Source organism: Pteropus vampyrus, unplaced genomic scaffold (assembly GCF_000151845.1).
Source record: "Pteropus vampyrus isolate Shadow unplaced genomic scaffold, Pvam_2.0 Scaffold135, whole genome shotgun sequence".
Classification (NCBI taxonomy): domain Eukaryota; kingdom Metazoa; phylum Chordata; class Mammalia; order Chiroptera; family Pteropodidae; genus Pteropus; species Pteropus vampyrus.
In genome coordinates, this window is record NW_011888916.1 from 1,049,692 (window position 1) to 1,070,307 (window position 20,616).

The following is a 20,616-nucleotide window of genomic DNA, read 5'->3' on the forward strand; positions in this document are numbered from 1 at the left end:
TCAAATAACAACTCAGAGTCAAGAATGAGAATGTTTTAGACTCATTACCTCTCACTAGGCCAAACCCAAGACTGAGTGAAATAGTGCCACCTCAGTTACAATCCCAACCCTTCTACTGTGAACATTCTCACAGGTTCCAGGGATGGGACACTTGCCCTATCTCCATTGTCTCTGGAAAGGGGAAGGAAGAAAGCAGTATAAACTGCTCTAGTTTCCCCAACTGGTTCTCCAGCAGAGGCCTGCTCACTCAAGCTCTCAAAAGTAAGCCTCCCTTCCCCTAGCCCAGGTCCTTGCCCTGGAATGGGCCTGGATCTCCAGCCATATAGACAACCAGCCATCAGACCAACACGCAGACTTCAGACTTCTATACATAAAGTTTAAACAGAGCTGATGAATTTCCACATTAGTTTTTATCAAAATAATAATAATAATAATAATAATATCTAAAGCCAAAGGGGATACTAAAAAGGAAAAAAGTGAGTAAGTAATCGGAGCTAGTGCCCTCCCACCTTTCTTTCAGGCAGTAAGCCCTCCTCCTCCCAGCCTGCTTCCCCCACCCAAATCGCTTAGCCAGCCCTTCCCAGTCCACTGGAACGTAATGGAAGAGAAGGAAGAGGAGTGACAATTTGTTTGGTGTCTCTAAGATTAATTTGTCTCCGTTATTTAATAGAGATGCACAGCACCAAGGTCTTGGTGTGCAAACAGGCTTGCAGAACACTGGCTGTGCAGCACGCCTCAGACATCGCTCCTGGGAAGGGAGGAATGCACCAGAGCGGGGGAGAGGGCAGGGGAGAGCACACGCGCACCAGAGAGAAGAGGGAAAGCGAGGAGAGAGAATAAAAAAAATTATTGCTTTTTAATATTCAAAAACAGTTTGCAAAATTTAATCAAAGCAGAGGAAAAGCTAACATTTTTACCACTTTGACATTTTTATTAGCGCTTTCATAAATTTTTAAAACATGAATGGAATTAGTTTACAACACAAAAAAACTGCCCTGAAAACATCTGGAAGAGACAAATAGGAAATAATAAAAAAAATAAATAAAAGCAAAATCCTCTGAGTAAAATTAGCATGTGGAAAAGGCCTCCACTGCAGAGAGAAGGGGGGCTCTGCCCACTCAACAGTCCCAGCAGTCAGCTCCAGTGGCATCCCTACCCCAGGTCCTCCGTTCTGAAGAGGACCTTTCCAGTATCACTAAAATCAAGGCAAATTGGTTCTCTCCAGGGACAGCCTGGAGAAGCAACAGGGAAGCTGCTGACACCTGACTGCACGCAGAAAACAGAGAGTGGGAAAACAGAAAGAGAAATGGCCAATCTTGATAGTTCAGGGCAGCCAGGTTTCCCCACACACATACACACACCCTCAAACATACCCACTACTATTGGGCTTGTTTTTAAAGCATCTATTTTTATTCAAAACATTACAGCAGGACTGAAGACCAAACCAAGGCAGTCAAAGTTCATGAGAGAAATTCACCGGTTCTGGTTGCCTGGTCACTTTAGGGTGATACCCAAAATAAGGGAGCTGACAGGAGCCCCCTGAGATAGGAAGGGCAGAGAAGCTGCAAGGCTGAGGCAGAGCGGGGACAAGGAGGAGGCCCAGTCTGCTGCCTGGCCTAGGTGATGCTTCTCCTCCCGATGTGAAGAAGGTGGGTACTTAATTCCCCAATTTCCTGGGCCTCTCGTTCCCCACAACACACTACAAAGCAGGCCAGGTGGAGGACAGTGCTGTGCTGAAAAACAAAACTGAGGCGCACTCCTCCCTCAAAATACACATTGGTCCCCCTGGAAAATCAGACATCCAAGATCTCTAAGAGCAAACTCTGAGGCGGGGGTTTGTTTGAATCAGGCTCATCTGAGTCCTGAATTTCTGATGTATTATTCTTCCACTCCCACGAAGCAGAAGAAACACTTTCCCAATAGAAAGAGCTCCAAAGCCTGGTGAGTTTGGCTGCCCTGGTGTCTAAGGAAACAAATACAGCCAGCTCCTCACTAACAATGTTAGCTGGGCCCACAATGAAATTTAACCTGTGACACAACTGTACTTTTCATTTAAACTTTCATTTGGAGAGAAGCAGTGTTTGGAGACCTGCAGTTTGTCCTGCTAATAAAGACAAGTGTTGGGACCTTTAAGGATGCCATTCATCTCTGGCTTTTATTAAATTCAATTTTCTTAAGCCCATGATACATTATGAAATTAGGAGTTGACATTCCTCTGGAAACAAAAATATCTATCAAACACAAATAGAAAAAAAACCCAACCCTCTATTACCAAGAATTTATGGCTTAAAGTTGATCTCTTTCCACTTTTTTACAAGCACATGGTTGGTTTTAGATATCTCAAATGATATTATAGATCTAGAATCTCATTAGTATTTATTATAAAATAGTAAGCGCTTCAGCTCCTGCCCTGACCAGCTTGGTACCAAGTCAGCATCTCCAGTACACTCTTTGAAAACCTGGCCTATGGGTTTCCCCACCGTAGCTCAATCTTCAGACTTTCCTGCTGCTGGCTTCCTCACCCCTGAGGAAAGGGAATCAACCTAAGAGCTCACACTCGTTATCATCCTCCTAGAGAGGAGGAACGAGCCAGCCTCAGCTCCATGCAAAAAGGTAGATGCCTGGGGACCAGGGACATAGCAGACTGAACCTATCATAAACATTCCCTACAATGTTGCTAGCTCATCAGCTAGGCCTTCTTCCCAAGACCAAGAGGGACTATCAATGGCCAATCTCAGAACATGACTTTGCAGGGCCCCTTCCTCAGTACCATCAGCAGCTTTTGTTAACAATGACCTTGCACACTGGTATATTCATTTGAGCCACTGAGAATGCAGAATACAAAAGAGGAGCTTCTGACAGAAGACCTTCTGGGGAGTCAGAGTAGAAAGGAATTCATTTAGGTACTTGTTACCTTTTCATATTACCCAGCCAAGCCTAGAACCTCAAAACACTGGCCCCGACAGCCCATTTTTGGGAGAGGAGCCCAATCTGTACCACGTTGGCACAACTCTACAGCCAGTGCACCTGGGGTAGGCCAAACACTTCAACAGTTTTCAGCTGATAATGAGAAGTAACTCAGGTAATCTCAAAGTTTAGGTTGATCGCATTAATTTTAAGAGACAGCCTCCAGGGGCAGTTGCTCAGATAATGAAACTGTTGTTCCTCATCATCTCCCTAGGAAGTTATTTTTTTTAGTAGCAGAGTATCTGCTTGTATAAAGGTATCACCAGGAAGAAAAGAACCAGTATGTATTTACCAACTCTCTTTTCTTCTAATAATTGGTCCACAATCCCTTGCATTTATATGTCATTTGCATTCAATTAAACTGCCTGAGAATCTACTGTGTGCAGGACACCGCACAGGTGTTGGAGCAGGATTTAGAGATAAGATACAGTCTACTTTGGAGAAGTCCACAGACTAGTGAGCAGATAAGATTCATGAACAAATAATGAACAATGCACTATGATAAATATCTTCATGAAGGGACATACAAAGTGTAAGGCTTTTCAATTTGAAAGTGTGCTTTCAAAAACATTTTCTTATCTTACCCTTATTAATCCTGGAAGATAGGTCATATCATCATCATCACAATCATCATCAGGTCACAAACCAATACTATTAAGCAGCTACTATTTACCAGGTAGGGGCTGGGTGTGGACACAGACAAATAAGATGTGTCTCCTCTCTCTAAGGTGCCTGAAGTCTGGGCAAGAGGTAGAAAGGGGCTGACCCCAAAAACCTCAGACACATGCAGAAAATGGAGTCATTTCATTCCTTCCATCTATTGCTTACTATGCGGCAGACAATCTGCTAAATATTTAACAGAAATGAGCTCAATGAACCCTCCTAACAACTCGTGAGGTGGGAATCATTATTATCCCTATTTTAGGAATAAATCAAGGCCCCCCAAAAAGTTGTCACTTGCCCAAGGTTATACTGCTAGTAAGGAACAGAGCTAGGACTCCAAATAAGGAAAATGAGATTTAAAAAGAGTAAGACTAGCAGCTTTCAAAATCTAAAGGGTCAAGAAGTATCTGATTCTTTTAGTCTGAAAGGTTGTTTTTAGGGGGCTCAGTCTACTATCTACTAGGAAGAGAGGCTGCTCTCAAGTTACCAGAGCAATAAATGTGGACTATCTATCCAGGCAGGAAGTCCTAGAGGATTGCTACTGAAAAGCCTCCATTATGGCTGCAGTGACACAGATGGCGCTATGCTCTGAGCTCAGGGAGGTCAGGAACCATGAGTCTTCAGGTTGCATTTCTAGCACCCAGCTCCATTCTAGCACACAGACTTCACTCTCTCAACTTTTAGTGAGTAAACATATGAAGGGGCTAATAAATGGCAAGCACATGTCCCTAAGAGAAAACACTCTACTTTCACAGGGCTCACCACAGGAAATGATCTACCTAAAGTGACAAAGGTAGATGGTAGAACCAGAATTCAAACCTAGACATGTAACACTCCAAGGCGTTTTCCACCAGATACCCTGCCTCTCATCTCTAAGTGGTTTCTCATCCTCCCTCAACTGCTATAAACCACCAACATTCCAGTTTTCTGTTTGCCCAGGCCAAGGGTTTCTTGGAACACAGGACATTAAGGGCTAAAATTGGGACAGTTGGTCACTCTACACTACCCACAAGCTGCCTGCATCGCTAGGCAGCCCAAGGGTGGAGCATCCTAAATCGAAACGCTGGTCTGCTGAGGGTGGATGGGAACTGGCCACAACTTGACAGCTAAGGATAAAGCCTCAGAACCTGGGTTTTTCAAACTATCCTTGGTTCCAAACTTATTATATCTGCTGTCTCCCTCAATTAAAACGCCAGCTGCGAATCTTTTTTTTTTTTTTTTTAAGGGGAGGTAAGACATAGATAAAAAGGAAGCACCAAGTAAATATTCTTTTACCTTTTTAAGTGAGCAGAGGTTTAAGTTGGAGCAAAGGTTCTAAATGCAACTGCTTTCTCATTACTCAACTAGGAACCCCCGCAATTCTCTTGATAAACTGAGGACAAACTGAAACAGCATTGCAAATGAAATTTCACACTCACAATCAGTAGATTACAAGAAAAAAAATGTATACGTTATTTACAGGGTATTCAAACTCCCTTCAACTGAAGTGTCTGCAATGATAAGATTATACTTGAAAACAGAATAACAACAAAAGGATTTGAAGCAGGAGAGACTTATGTTGGACAGCTAGAATTTCTTGACCATAGGAGAGAGGGTGTAATAGTGTAGTGCTCTTACAGAACTTTTTTCTAAATCACAGATTCTCCTTTGCCTGAACTGATAGTTCTATGACCCTGTCTGAAATAAGGGAATGAGCAGATCACTTTTCATGGCTTGCCCCTCTCAATCTAGGAACTGGCATTCTCTCAATTTAGACAGTAACAACTAATTTATCCCTTCCCTACACCCTCAGAAAATTCCAAAAAGTGTGTGCTCCTGCATAGAAAGGTTTGATAAAATCCAAAAGCGAGATCACACCACAAGGTAGAAAAAGCAAAAACATGACAAAAACATGGGTATTATTCAAATACTCGATTTTTGGATAAAAGTCCCATGCAAAGGTGGGCCCTTTCTCCCAGGGATCAAGGAACCTCCTGACCACAGGGAAGAGGGGATGTTGAGAAGTGAGGACTGCAATGGGCAAGGAATGGGGCATGGTTTGCTTAACAGTTTCTCCTTTGGGGGGAAAAAAAAAAAAAAGACATTTTATGCACAAGGAGCTTATTTCTTAAACAAACACTCGTGGTTTTGATTTACACCACAGCCTGCTCCTAAATAATTTATGGCGGGTTAAATTTATTGCCGAGCCCTGGCTGGCTGCAAATTCGAATTGCCAAATAATTAGATTTTAGGGCAAAGCTTATAAATTACCCGTCGATTTGTCCGGACTTGTTTGTCAGTTGCTTTGTGCTTCGGGTCATCTTTGGCATTTGGCTGTTTGGGTTTTAATTGCTGATTTACACTTTGACAGATGAGAGCTGATGCTCGAAGTTTCAGGACAAGGAAGGGTAAAAAAATCAGAGCTTTAAAAGGCTGATTTTTCACCTACATGTCCCTCTTCACCCATCTCCATAGACTCCAAAGCAATTAAAATGTAGAAAAGAGACTGAAAATGGACACTGCTATTCTTTATTGGGAGTGGGGGTACAGAGTGAATTATAATTTACTTTACTGAAAGCTGAATTTAAAAAAAAATACATACCAATAAATGAAGGAGACTATATCCTTATATATATCCTAGAAACTATATCCTTACCCAGGAGTGTGCACACTTGTATCTACCTCTGTATGCACATGACTCTGGATCAGCCTTAGTTCAAACGTTTTTAGATATTCAATTCTAATAACTTCAGATATTAGTGACCTCTGTGAAGTTGACCCTTCAAGGCAGCAAACAACCAAATGATTTCTTTGTAGCTACCTGTATACATATATTTGTCATGGAATTAATTTAAACAAATAGGTTGTATGCAGGAGAGGTCCCCTGAAGGTAGCACTAAGGGAGGGCACAGAAGTGGAAGGGTGCCAAGTCCAACTTGTTATTTCTCTGGGTAGTGCCTGGCTCTGTCCACTATGTTGACAAAGGGCCTGCAAGCTCTATGCTCCCCAGAGAAGCAGGGCCTGCCTCCCAGCCACCTGCTATACCCTAACGACTTACTATGAGGCCATGCGTCAGAATAATACTAAGAGTAATTCTACTAAGAGCTGACACATATAGCTATTTCATGCCAAGCACTATTCTAAGCACTTTCATTTATCCTCTCAACAGTCCTATAACATTGGTACTAAACCCATTTTGCCATTAAGGCAACTGAGGTATAACGAGTACAAGTAACTGGTCTAAGGCAAGTCATACTGCTATTAGGTAGTAGAGAGTAGGCTCAAATTCAGAGAGTCCGGTTCTGAACCACTATTCTATACTGCTTCTCACCTAAACAGACTCTACCCAGCTCTCCTCACTTTGGAGGTCCAGAGCCCACATTCTGAGACTTGGGCACATGCAGCCAAAGTCTGTTCAGTTAACCACCCAACAAGGTGGGAAAAAGTCGTACAACTTGCTTGGAATCACAAGATGAACAGAGGCTTAGTTAGACAAAGACCATTTTTCCAATCAACGCAAATACTGCACTAAAGATCCACCAGGTGGGGTGAAGAGGTGGGGAGTGAATAACAGATGAAGACAGGACCAGGCCCACTTAGGCAGAGAGAGGGTTCTTATCAGGCAACTTGGAAAGAAACCCAAAGAGGCTGGCTGGGCTTCATTTCATGAGGCTTTGCTCAGTAACCCCATCGACAGCCTTAGGGGTTGCTGTTCTTGTCACAGAAGACTGCATGCCCGTGGGTGCTTCATAGATTCCCTGTTCTCCATCCACACCTCACGGCCAGAGCCAGGACAGGAAACTGTTGTGCTGGCATGACAACAGATTTTGAAAGTCACTGACTAGTAAGCAAGCAAATATGCAGACGGACATCCTGCCCACAATGTGCTCAACACTTTCCCACACACTGGCTCTTTTGATCCCACATCTCTGTAAGGCAGGCAGGAATTACCATTCTATTTTATACATGAGAAAGCTAAGGTAGTCAGTGGTTCACACACATGCTCCTTCACAGGCAGCATCTCATCATCTGTGAACTTATTAGAAATAAGTGTCTGGCCTCCACCAGAGACTTTCTACATCAGAAACTCTGAGGGTGGGGCCAGTACTCTGTTTTGTAGCAAGCCCTCCAGGTGATTCTGATGCTTGCTAAGTCTGAGAACCATTAGTCTAGACTAGAGCAGTGTTTTTCAGACTTCAAATTACCTGAAGATCTTGTTAAATTACAGATTGTATTTAATGCTGGGGTAGGGCCTGATATTCTGCATTTCTAACAAGCTCCCAGGTGATAGGGATGCTACTGGTTCTCAGACCACAATCTCAATAGCAAAGGTGTAGTCTAGAACATCCATGTGACTACCTCCTTATCAGAGATACTGACCAAGTGAGAATCAGAGCCCAAGTTCCCAGCTCCTCTCTCCTTACTTCAGCGTCCCCAACTGTTCAGCACCAGGGACTGGTGCTCCTATGAGAATCTAAAGCCTGATGATCTGAGCTAGGGAACAGCTGAAAATACAGATGAAGTTTCGCTAGCTCACCTACCGCTCACCTCCTGCTGTGCAGCCCATTTCCTAACAGGCCACAAACTGGTACCAGTCTGTGGCCTGGGAGTTGGGGACCTCTGCCTTACTGGACTTTCAAGTACTTGGGGCAAGCCCTTTAGATGTGCTAACTCTTGGCTCTTGCCATCAGACATCTTGTTTTCCTGGCTGCCAAGAGCCAGAAGAGAAAAATTGGTACGTCACATCCCAGAACTTTATAGAGCAGTTGGTACATCTCTGTTAGGGTGCTGGCAAGATGTGTTCTTATCATGGTGATGCCATGCCTGCTCCCTTTACGAATATGTCAATATCAGGGCTTCAGCTATCCACAGAGCACTCATGTCACTATTCTCTCCAGAAAACACCTTCCTTCTGTCCAAATGAACCAAAAAGCAGGTCTGGATACCTCTCCTATGAAGACCTCTTTTTACAGACACAAGCCAAGAGCTTATCTGGTCTATCTTACTGCCCCTAGTCCTGAGAAAGGCCTAACACTGGTCACAAATCTGGAACAGAATCACAGTAATTCCTGCAATATCCTGAGGCATCAAACTGGGGACTTATCACCAACACTACCAACCACCACATTCTACAGTAGCACCATGAACTTCCTTTAAGGCCCGCCCCTGGCATTGTTTCTCTAGTCATGTAAAAGTGAACCTTATCAAAATGGCACCTTTCATCCCATTCGCCATCAGTCCCCGACTCCTCCATCCCCAACTAACTACCAAGCCCTTTCAGTTGATCAGTTGGCATTTCATTTAAAATGCTGTTAGTAGTGGGGGCGGGGGGAGGGGGGACCTGTGAACAATGCAGACATAGTCCCATGCCATTTCCAACACGGCAATCTCAAGCCATGGCTCTCAGTTTTCATCATATTTTTGGAGAGCAAGATTTCAAGCTTTCTAGCAAGTTTTCCTATCTACCTGACCCTCATTACCTACCTCCCATAGGCCAATGGCTAAAAGGTTCAACAAACAGATCCTAGAGGAGTAACCACCTACATCACCACTAAGGAGCCCACCTATATCAGTTCTCCCTGATAGGGATCTTCAACTCAGAGCATCTCATTTATGACAACCACAAGTTTCACACCACTCCTTACCAAATATCTTCATACCACTGACTTCTAGGAGCCCACTACTATCCATAGGAGTTATAAACTACTTAAAAACATGGTTCTCAAGCTCATTTCTTTTCCAGAACATCTAAGGGCTACAACACATAACATCTCTCCATTCCCACCATCAACACCTTAGTCCAACCAACTAACATCTCTTTCAAATAATGCCTCCTAACCAGTTTCTCTATGTTCATTTTTAACCCCTTGGAACACCTTCCCCACTGCCCCCATGAACTCTGGCTTCCAACATTTATTTCTATTTCTTCTTTCTCACAATACATTCACACTTCTTATTCTGGCTCACCAACTTGGCCCTCAATATCACTGCAGAAATCTGCATGCTTCTTTCCTTTTAGCAACTTCGGCATCTCCAACTAAGAGTCTCTGTTAACATTTACCCTTCAGACAAGCCCTTGGCTGGAAAGGCCTTCTAGGGCTGGACACTGACCACAGCACTGAACACAAGTTGAGCACTCATGTAACAGGTCTGCTTTGCTGTGCAAACACCAAGATCCTACTCTGGCCAACTATGTACAGGGACAGGACCAAAACAGCAGCCCATTCCAAGGTACCTCTACATCAGATTGAAAGCTTCTTGTTGTTTGTCTCTCCTTCCACAGTCTACTCATCTCCTTTCTGATTCTCCTAGAACCTAACAGGGCTTTGCCTATGGCAGTACTCAGTACACACAAACCCTTCTCTGCCTATCCCAGCATGTTCAGTATTCCCACATGTTTGCCCTTCTGCTGCAGACTTGCTAGCCTGGGAGGCTCATGTCCATCTAGGAATACTCTTATTTCAGGCTTTTAGGCTATGACTCAATTTTCACAGCTAGAGCTCAAAACTCATCACATAAATGTATGACTGTGGGGGCTTTTTAAGTATTGTGAACATCCAGGACAAGAGAACAAAAATAATCATCCCAATGGCATCTTAATCAAAATGATGCAGGATCCTTTTTCCCAACAAGACACAGAGATGGAGAAAGCATCTCTCAACATCACTTTCCTCACGTCAAACAACTGAGATCAGTCTACAAAGTAAGAAATGTAATCAATATTGGGGATTAAAAAAAAAGCAAGACAGGATGAGGGCAGGGAAAAATGAAGCCTGTGGATTTACCCTAACAGCTCCTTTGGATTTCACTTCCCCACTACCCCTTCCCAACCTATTATCTTTCTCTCTATGGCTGTGTACCTGTTGCTGCTGCTGGGAGGAAGAGCTCAATCCCCATCCACATGCCTTCCAGTCATCTCGGCTATAGCAAATCTTCTCGTTACCCAGGCCTTCTACCTCTTCATTAATCCTTCCTTCCAGCTTCTCTGTTTGCAGGGTATAAACCTCCCTGGTCCGTGGAAGGTGGGTCTTCCCAAGGGATGCCTAGCAGACCCAGATCCAAATTGCCAGCACTTTGGAGGGTGAGGGTGGGGTGTCATGTTATTTTCCAGCCCTTGCCTCTCTCCAGAGACCTAGCAGCCCAACTCAGTGTTACTTTCAATGGCAGCTGAGGTATCAGATCAGCCCTCCATGACAATGCATCAGGGCCTCAGATGACATATTTCTACATTGACCCTCACCCTTTTTGCCTGCACTATTAACAGCTAAAGTTCTCTTAAACCTCTTCTAGTCTTCGTACTCTCATTCACAGCATTCCAATAAGACTTTCTAGCTTAAATGTGAGAATACTATATAACTAATACAGAAAAATCTACTAACCAAATGGTGAAATATTTACGAGGTTCAAAGTCTTCATCCTTCCTCTTCCTCACTTTCAGTATTCCCACAAGCAAGCCTGCAATCTAGGTCAGTTTTTTCAGACTTAGGTCCTCCTGGCTAACTGTGTGAGCACCTTCCTTCATCCCTGCTATGACAGTTCTGAGAAGCCCCAGGCCTACTTGGCCTTCTCCGGTCTCCTAAATTTCTCTTACCATAAAGACTATGCAACACCTCCTCCACACTGCAAGCAGGGTTATCAATGCCCTCCTTTGTACGCCCGCTGGAACAAGTACTTACCTATGTGATGGTATTTATCATACTGCTAAATGGTGTCTACCCTCAACTACGAGCTACTTGAGGGTAGAGACCATTTCCTACTTGCCTACATATCCGCAGCATCTAACACAGAGCTTGAGGTTGCTATCCAGAGTGAAAAGAGGTCTTTTCATTGCCTCTAAGGTGGTTACAATGAGGTCCTCCCCACTCTTTTGCTGATTTGGTTGGTTTTGTCATGTCCGACAAAAACCTAAAAAGGCAGCTCAGTGTCACCGTTAGTTTACAGTCCCTTATTTCATTCACCATTTATCAATGGCCCTATTCTTTAGAGCTCTTCCCCACCACCAACCTTAGCCCAGAGTCTAACAAAATCTGCATTCCTGTCTCAGCCCTGGGGAGGCCACTAGGCTGCAGGGGCAGGGCAGGATGTTTCCTGATTTGCACTAAATTATTTGGGGATTTTGCTACCAGTGACCCAGTGCTCCCCACGGGAAGTTCCCTGTTCCACTCCCCCACCCCACCCCTTGCCTCCCAGCAACTCCATAGCCTAACTATACACTGTGGCACCTTAAAGGTATAAACCCTGGGGAAGGTAGAGAAGCAGTCTGAACAGAGCAAATAAACCCACTTCGATGTGGTAACAGCACCATACCTCAGTGCTCCACTCCCCGAGATGTGTATTTTGCTTCTATATTGCTATGTCTGCTCTAAAGAAAGGAGGGCCCTTTGACTTTCATGTGAAGTTATAACAGGACCAAGACCTGGACACAGCAAATGCCTGTTCCCATTCATAGAGCAGTAGTGAAGAGCCGCGGTTAGAGTCAGGGGGAGGCCCATCCCTATGAGAGACCACCAGGAAACAGAAGCCAAGAGCTTTGGGAGGGGGAGGGGGAAGCACCACATTTATGGAGGCAGCAACAAAAAGGACAAAAGGACCCAGTGGGCTGCCGCCATTCCCACCATCATCACTGGCCACCAATAGAGAAATTCATTTATAACGACCCTGGAAGAAGAGACATGTTAAAGCAAAGATATAACTAAAAAGAAAGGCAGTAATTGGTCTGATGGGCAGGGGAAAAATTATTCCAGGAGTCGGGAGCCTGTGCAAGAACACTTACGACTCACACAGTCGTCATAACTCAGTCCCCTCAAGCATTTTGTGTTCTGCTTATGGTGTTAACTTTAATGTCTTAACATATAATACCATCCGCACTAACACAAAATACTACACACGCCAGATGAGGCTGAGTTATAGTTGCTATGGGAAGCATAACTTTGAATTTCCTGATTTTGGTGCATTTAATCTCAACCATAATGTTACATTAACGTCGGTTTTGCATTTCATTTCCCAGTTTAGAAGAATAGCGTCAGCTCCTTCGCCTGTCTGTATGTAGAGAAAAAAGTACAGGCTGACTGGGGCCACAGGCAGATAAACCATAACCCAACAACTGGGCTCTCCTTCTAAAAAGCCTGGCCCAACACCTCCCACTTGGAGGAGCTGCAACCAGGACAAGTGAATGGGGAGGGAAGGGTGGGTTCTTTTTCTATAAAACTGCCTTTCCATCCATTTGGAGTGTGCAGGCACCAAGAGCAGAGAGAAGGAGAGGAGTGAGGCTGAACACAGAGCAAGAACAATAGGTGTGTAGTGGGTGGGGGTTAGGTAGAGAGTAGGGGGATCTTGCCTTTTAGCCTTGAATGGAGAAGGGAATCAATATACTTTCATTTTAGGGATCTTAACCAATTTCCTATAAAGTTTTGCAAAATGTCTCCCTCACAGAAGACTAATAATGTGCTAGATCTAAGGCACACTGAAATTCTCTAAATGCCTCTCTTCTACATTATTCCTTCTCATGTCACCATCAACCCTCCCCCACTCTACCCTCCCAAAATAACCCAGCATCTGGACAATTTTCTATAAAAAGAAAACTCCTTTACTCATGGTTCTAACTCAAAATGCAGATGGAGTCTCTTTAAAGTTTCCTTCAAAAAAAAAAAAAAAAGTCTCTGTGGACAAAGACCGAACACTAGAAAAACCCCAACCCCAAAGGTCATCTTTCTCTAAAGTTATAGGCACTTGAATACAGACAGAAGAACAACAGTCAGCAGGGCTGCTACTGAGCAGTGAGAAAAAGTCTATACCCAGGAGCCTGATGGATGGCCAGAAGGAACTCAGAGAGGGAGGGCAGGTGGCAACCAGGACAGCCCCTCCCCAGAGAAGAAATGGGCTGCCCCTACCCTGGCCATCAGGACAACTGAGGTTACTTCCTCCTCTCCACGTGCTGTGGCCTATACCTCATTTTCTTCACTTACATTTGCTTTGGTCTTTTCTGAACACTGACGTGGTAAGAGAACTTGCCCCCAGGTTAAGGATGCATAATTAAAGATCCTACCAAAGCTTTCAGGCTGTGCTCCCTGGGCCTCAGGGTCACAACCACCAACATGTGATGCACAACCACACTAAAATGAGCAACATGCACCTCTGCTAACAGGACAAAGGAGCCACAATTCGCCTGAACTAGATAAAAACCTACTTCCATATCAGGAAACAATTCCTAAAGCAAAAAAGGAATCGTAGTCCTCAAATTTAGAGTCTCTAAAGCATTTTAAACCACCTAAATATTTAAGTGAAAAAAATGTTTTTAAATGAAAAGGTCTCATATCCAACCGATACCTATATTAATCTGAATCAAAACATGTAGAACAAAACGAGTGCAAAAACCAGAAAGCCTACAACTAGCAAATCAACCACTCTAGCTTCACCTAGCTGAACAAAGTACAAAAATAAACAGCAAAAATGACAAATGGAAAACACCATGTGTTTTACCACATTTATAACCAATATTGTTACTCGCCCAAGTACAACAGAGCTTACACTTGTTAGTTTTTCGCAGTGGCATTCCTTTAGGATAGCCCCAATAAGTTGACTCAGGGACTTCTGAAAACCAGAGACAGATGAAATGAACCCCGTACCAAGGCTCGCAATAGGCCCACACCCAAAACTTGTTTCTGCCTCCTACTCAGCTGAGGGAGATGACATACTGCCATAAGAATCAGAAGTGTACTATGCAGAGACCTCAAGTATGAAAGCTCCTGGGAGCCAAGCAGAAAAGGAGCTGGGATGGTTCTGATTCACAGTCCCAAGCCAGCCCTAGGAGGCATGCAGACCTTCCCCATAAAGTCTCTCTGTCAAGTGGACAGCCATCAAGCCATTCTGAGTAGTAGGAAGGACTGGTCTAAATGGCACACCAGATTCTAGTCCTTTTATTATCTCTTCTAGAAGTTTATTCTCATTCCAAATCTCAATCTTTCCTGTTTCCATTTAAATTCTTTTCTTTTTTGTCCTTATTAAAATGAAGAACAAGTTATTGTCATATTCCTTAGGACAATTATTTTTCATATGATGAATTTATTTAGTCTGGACAAGAGATAAGTCACTAAAACCATATTCAATTTCTTTTCTTCTTAAGTCTTATTATTGTGCTTGCAATGATTTTTGTTCCTCTTAACTTATGCTTTTCCAATTTCTTCACTGCCCATGTTGACCAGAAGACCATGAAGCACAGAGGTTCTAATGAGAACCTGACCTAAGATGACCTCAGTGGAAGGACGCTAACCTATTTGGGACTGACAACTTCTCCAATCCATCTTCTAAACTATCTCTGAATCCTAACAGGATCTTGCTACCCTTTAAACTTTAAGGACAATTTTTTTTTTTTTTAAGAGAGAAGGGGAGAGCTTTAAGTTGCCAGTAACAACAAGTCTCAAGTTTCCTGAGTAGCCCATCCCTTTCCTGAGACTGGATAATGCAGCAGAACTGCCTGGCCCCAAACTCACCTTCCTACCTGTTGATCACAGCACTGTAGAGGCTTAATGAAGTAGAGATGCATTACATTTATCACTTGCCCTAGATCCACTCAAATCCATCACTATGTCACAGCAAGAAGTTAGATTGATCTGACAGGATTTGCTCTTCTTCACAAACCCATGTAAGTTATTACTCAGTACCCTATGCTCTTCTAGCTGTTTGCTGATTGATTATCTGACGATCAGGTCAAGTATCTTCTCTGGAATCACAGTAAACTAACGGGTCTATAATTTCCAAGATCATTCGTATTTCCCTTTTAAAGATAAGCAAGACAGCAAATGCTTCTTCCCGAGTTCTCTAAAGCAACAGCTAATGCTTTGCTAATAATGAACCAAGGCAGCCAATTCTTTAAGTGCCCTTGGAATCACATCATCAGAGTTCATTGATTCTGGAGATAATCTTTAATCAGGCCCAGATCCTGGTAAACAGCATGAAACCTTACCTCAGCCTAGGTCTGAAAGGCCTTGGTGCCTAAGTCTGGAAAGGAAGTTGGTGATACAAGTGATTTAAATCTGTACTGCATTACGTCTTCAGCATTGCAACAAATAAATAAAAAGAACGAAAATAAATAGATAGAAAGAAAGAAAGAATGAACGAACGAACAATGTCCTTGAAAGAGAGATGAAAGGTGATACTGACAGACCAAATTGAGACATGAATCAGGGCTTCACCTTCAGCAACATTGGCAGGACGCTCTGTAGGACAAGAGTACAGAGCTACGTAATTATCTGAGCTTACACTTTGAAAAGTTCAGAAACGAACATACATAGGCATGTGCAAGAAAAAGGCAGAAAGCAGGAAATGCCATAAGGTAGGTGCCAAGCAATCATGAGGGTTCAGAAGAAGGATGAATCATATGCAATAGGGATGTACTGGATCTTAGACTCAGGTCCCACAAGGGCTTACTAACTGAAATCTACCGGTAAAGGAAATAATATGGTATATTAGGATATGGATCCCTGATTCCCAGCCTGAGAGAATCTACGTAACCAAAATTCCCATGTATCACCCAGGTACACCCACCACAGAATCTCCAGTAGTTGTTCTGGAAGTCAGAGAAGACTCTACAGCACGGGCTGAGAAAGTAAGTGTGGCTCAGGTAGCTCTCAAGCCACATTCCCTTTCATCCAAAGTTCCTTCCCTTAGGACATTCTTGTCATCCTGCTCCTGTCTTCCCAAGCCTCAGCAGGCCTGATCCAATGTCCCAACGACAGACCACTACTTTAAGGGAGAATTGTAAAGAGGAGAGAAGAAAGAGGAAGAAAGATAAAAGGGTTGTGGTATCTGCTTTATGGAAAACGATCTATTATTATAAAGAAAGAACACCTTTCTGGGGAAAAAAAAATCAACCAGGAGAAACAAACCTAGTTTATCTCTGAATAGACCCCACTCCTCTCTGTCTCCCATTGTGCCTGATGCTACAGTCTTCAACTTCCTCACTATTCCCAGACCAACCTGTCTATGCATCCCAAAATTACAGACCTGATAACCCAGGCCCACAGGGAAGTTACAGTTCTAGAACCAGGCATACCCAAGGCCCCCACACAACCATAAACTGCCATATCAGACTCCAGTCATTCCTTCAAAGCAAACACCAAGCACTCACTCCATGATCACCAAGCACAGGTGCCTCTCTGCTGTTAATCCAAGTTTCCTGGCAGCACTATCCTAAAAGGTCTCTGAACACAGCTGGTGACTCAGAAAAAAAAAAAAAAAAACAGAAAAACAAAGAAATGTTCCTTTCCAACAGATCAACAACAGTACTTGCTCAGGTTATCTAATGCTGCAAAACAAATCATCTCAAAACTTAGTGGCTTAAAACATTAATAATCATTTATTATCTCTCACAGTTTCTGTAAGCCAGGGATTCAGGAGTGGCTCAGCTGGCCAGTCTTGCTCAGGGTCTTTCCTGAGGTTGAAACCAGACGTCCACTGGGATATGAGAAAGTTTCTCTGGGTCCCCAAAAGCAAAACTATCCTCCCTCCCTCCTTGCCCAACCCACATTTTCTGAAGCAGTGATGCAAGTTACCTGAGGATGAATCTGTGGCTTGTCGCACGTGGCCTCAAAGTCCAGCACTAAAAAGTAGTGATACCTCTGGGGAGGGAAGGACACCATTGCCGCCATGGATGCGCCAAAGCCGTGGGCCGCCAGCTTTCTGGTGGATATGGAGCAGAACTCCGGAACACCACAGGGAGAAAATAAGTGGGAGCCCAGCACTTTTCTTGCTCTTGAAAGTAAATATGAAGAAAATCGAGCTGCTCCAGTCTGTAAAGGTGCTAGCATTGAACATCCAGAAGCATCTAAAACTTAGGGGAGAAAAGTTAAAAAAAAAAAAAAAAAAAGAACAGAGAGCCTGGGTTACTCCCCTCCCACTGTGGCCCTGCTTCATCTAGTCTTCAGGGACAGTCACACAACATGAACCACTCCCCAGTGTGTTTCTGGGCCCCTTTTCTAAGTCAAAGTATTCATTACTGAAGTTCAAGACACTAATACTGGCCCCTGCAGCATTATGACAGTTCGGAGTATGACAGATCATTCTCAAAACAACATGCAATGCTGGCCTTCATCTTTAAATGGAGCTCTTAAGTTCAAAAATGAGGAGAAAGAAAAATTCTGCGCTCACTTCTCAGGTGGTTAACAACATTAACAACATTAAAGCTAAGGTTCCCAAAGTAACATGAGGCAACCCAGTTGCACGAACAGTCCTGGGAGCTAAGTAGACCCAGACCCAAGATTCTCTCTTCAGCTCCATTAGGAGTCATTTGCTCCTTGCTTTTCTGTCTGTATCTTGACATCTCTACATACCCTCTTCAATTCTCCAAAGTGAAAGCCAACAAAACCAATCACAGGGGAGCTTGCTCATGATATTCTGATTCCCCAGCCCCCAAGCCAGTAAGTGGCACCCTGGGAGAATGAATTATGCCTGCAGAGCACAGCTGGCAACAGCCTTAGGCCTTCTCATTTGCTGCCTTCGGACTCACTCTCTCTACAAGAGGCCTTGAACGACTGCAGGACTTTAAATAGGGAAGAAAAAGAGAAAACCCAGATGTGGCAGTAATGGGAGCATTGCTAAAAGTCTAGTAAAGTTTTCTGAGTGAACATGTGCAAAAAAAAAAGATCCAAATGACTTTTCAAGTTTTCCCTTTAAATTTCCAGAATGTCTGTTCCTTCGAGGGATAACTAAATATAAAAATCAAAGCCTAAGTTTTACTCACAAATAACACAGCTTCCTTAAAAAAAAGAACAAAGCAGAAATTTTGTTTTTCCTCCCTTTTATACCAAATATTCAAATTCTCTCAATTTTACCTCAAATAAGAAATATCATTGCCCAATATAGAAATGGCCATAGTTTATGCCTTCTGAAGCTCAATTCCTAAAGAGCCAAAAGCTTGCCTCTGAAAGGCTGCAAATCAGCACTCGCTCCCTCATGTAGGCTGGAAAGGGAGAGAAGTCTGTGAAGTACAGAACACACTCAAGAGCCATGAGGTCACTCCTACCTGAGTGGACTCGACAACACCAAGTATCGCTTCTGCTGGCTGTCCTGACTCACTGAATGAGCTACAATAACTCGCCTGCACAGGACATATGCTAGTATGGGTTCTCAATCTCCCAATCCCTATAGTGAGATTCCATGTGGACTCAGCAGAGCTAAGACTGAAAAGTATTTTAAGTTCTTCACGGGTCAGCATATGCACAGTACTTGTTTTCACAATAGCTTCACAGCCTCTCCAAAAATGTGGCCATTAGGTAATCCCTTGGAAACGCAAATGGGCCAATGTCCCTTCGAAAGCTGAAATCTAAAATAACTCTTCATATCAAGCACTCCTAAACAAGTAGTACTAAAAAACCTTGATGAGATGGGAGACACCAGTCTACTCAGATTACACATTCTGGTTGGGATCCAAAGTCTCTCAGGGCCTACAATGCTTCTCTAAACCCTCAACATCAGGCCATGCACAAGGACTTTTAAAAGTCTTATTTAATGTTCTCCAATGTGTAAATACCGTATATAAAGGGTATATATCGTCAACCATACCCCATCTGCCAAATACTACAGGCAATTAAGCATAGTGATTAAGGAGGGCTTTCAGGTTTGAATCCTAGCTTTACCACTTATTTGCCATTGCACCACGGGCAAGCTCTGTTCTTCCTCACCTGTAAAATGACAATAATGGCTCCTAATTTTTAAGTGAGAATGAAATGAGAGGACACATATAAAGCACTTAGAGCAGTGTCTGGCACGTAAGGGCTCAATAAATATTAGCTTACTCTTATTACTCTATTGGGCTATGCCCACCTGGTCAAACCTGGGTCTCCATGGGACTATAAATCCAATTAATGCATTAGACAACTTCAGAGAGTAATGTCAATGTCTCCTGCACACCTAGAATGCTCTAGACTTCTCATATAGCATACTACATGTGCCCCTTCCCTGCCCAGGACAACATATTAATGGCCAGAGGTACTCTTGCCTGCAGGCCTTGCTTTCTCACCTGATTTCACCCATGTCAAAAAGCTTCTCTTGTAGGTAGTCTTAACAGCAGACATTAGGAGACCAGGCCTCCACATGTCAGCAGTCACTAGGTTCTACACTTCCTTCACTTCCAAAAACCAAGTTCAACTCAAGTCAAGAAACAAAGGGCACCTCTTCCTCTTCCTTTCCTAAAAAGTTCAATTCAATCCAATGGCTTTAGAGTCATTTGTTGTGGCAGAGGAAGGTAGGTATTAACACTAGGGAGAGAAGAAGGGTCTAGAGGCCAAGTAGGTGAGGAGGGCATCCATATGGTGGCGTGTCACTGTATGAATGCCCTACATGCAAGGACATTGTCCTACCTAGGTGTGATGTAACATGTCAGAGATCATGTGGAGTGTGGAGGGCATCCACAGGGGAAGGTGCGGAGGAGTCTGTTGTGGGGAGTCATGGGCAGGGTATAAAAGGCACCCAAGAGGAGGAAAGGACGTGGCAACAATGGGACATGAGTTACATACAGAGGAATTAATCAGAGAAGGGTAATGGGAACCACATTTCTCACTGTTAGAGTATAGAATTAAAATACGGAAAGGGGAAAAAAATCCATGCTGTCAAACTGGAATTGGAGGTCGCAGTGTGAACTCATGGTTTCTGATATATATATATGTGATGCAAATGTGAGTTTGTGTGTGTGTATACTCACATTTGCATCATATATATATATATTTCAGAAACCATGAGTTCATGTATACACACACATACAAATATATATACACACATGCATAAATATTTTCTAAGCCTGTCTACTGACGGAACAAGAAGCAGCAATACTCCAATAGCAATGAGCACACATAGCACCCAGCTGCCTTCTAAATGACATTCTCCACTGAAAAGCCAGAGCTCTTTAGAGAAATGGCTGATTCCAGAGCTACGGCAGGGAAAGAACAAGATGAGCCTGGAACATCTTACTGTGAAAGAAAGCAAGGAAATTCTCAAAGAATGATGGGAACATAT

General features: G+C 43.4%; 1 protein-coding gene across 11 annotated transcripts in view; it reads right to left on the minus strand.

The window, feature by feature from the left end:
• ERI3 (ERI1 exoribonuclease family member 3) overlaps nt 1-20,616 on the minus strand; it is a 122,344-nt gene that overhangs the window by 91,273 nt on the left and 10,455 nt on the right. For 8 of the 11 annotated variants that reach the window (XM_023535081.1, XM_023535079.1, XM_023535080.1 and 5 more), the window contains one exon: nt 17,160-17,437. The exons of 2 other annotated variants lie outside the window; for them this stretch is intronic. In XM_023535081.1, the coding sequence (XP_023390849.1) occupies nt 17,160-17,414 (255 nt within the window). In that variant the 5' untranslated portion in view covers nt 17,415-17,437. The remainder of the gene's footprint in view (nt 1-17,159; nt 17,438-20,616) is intronic. One more of the 11 variants, XM_011367554.2, reaches the window with a different exon arrangement.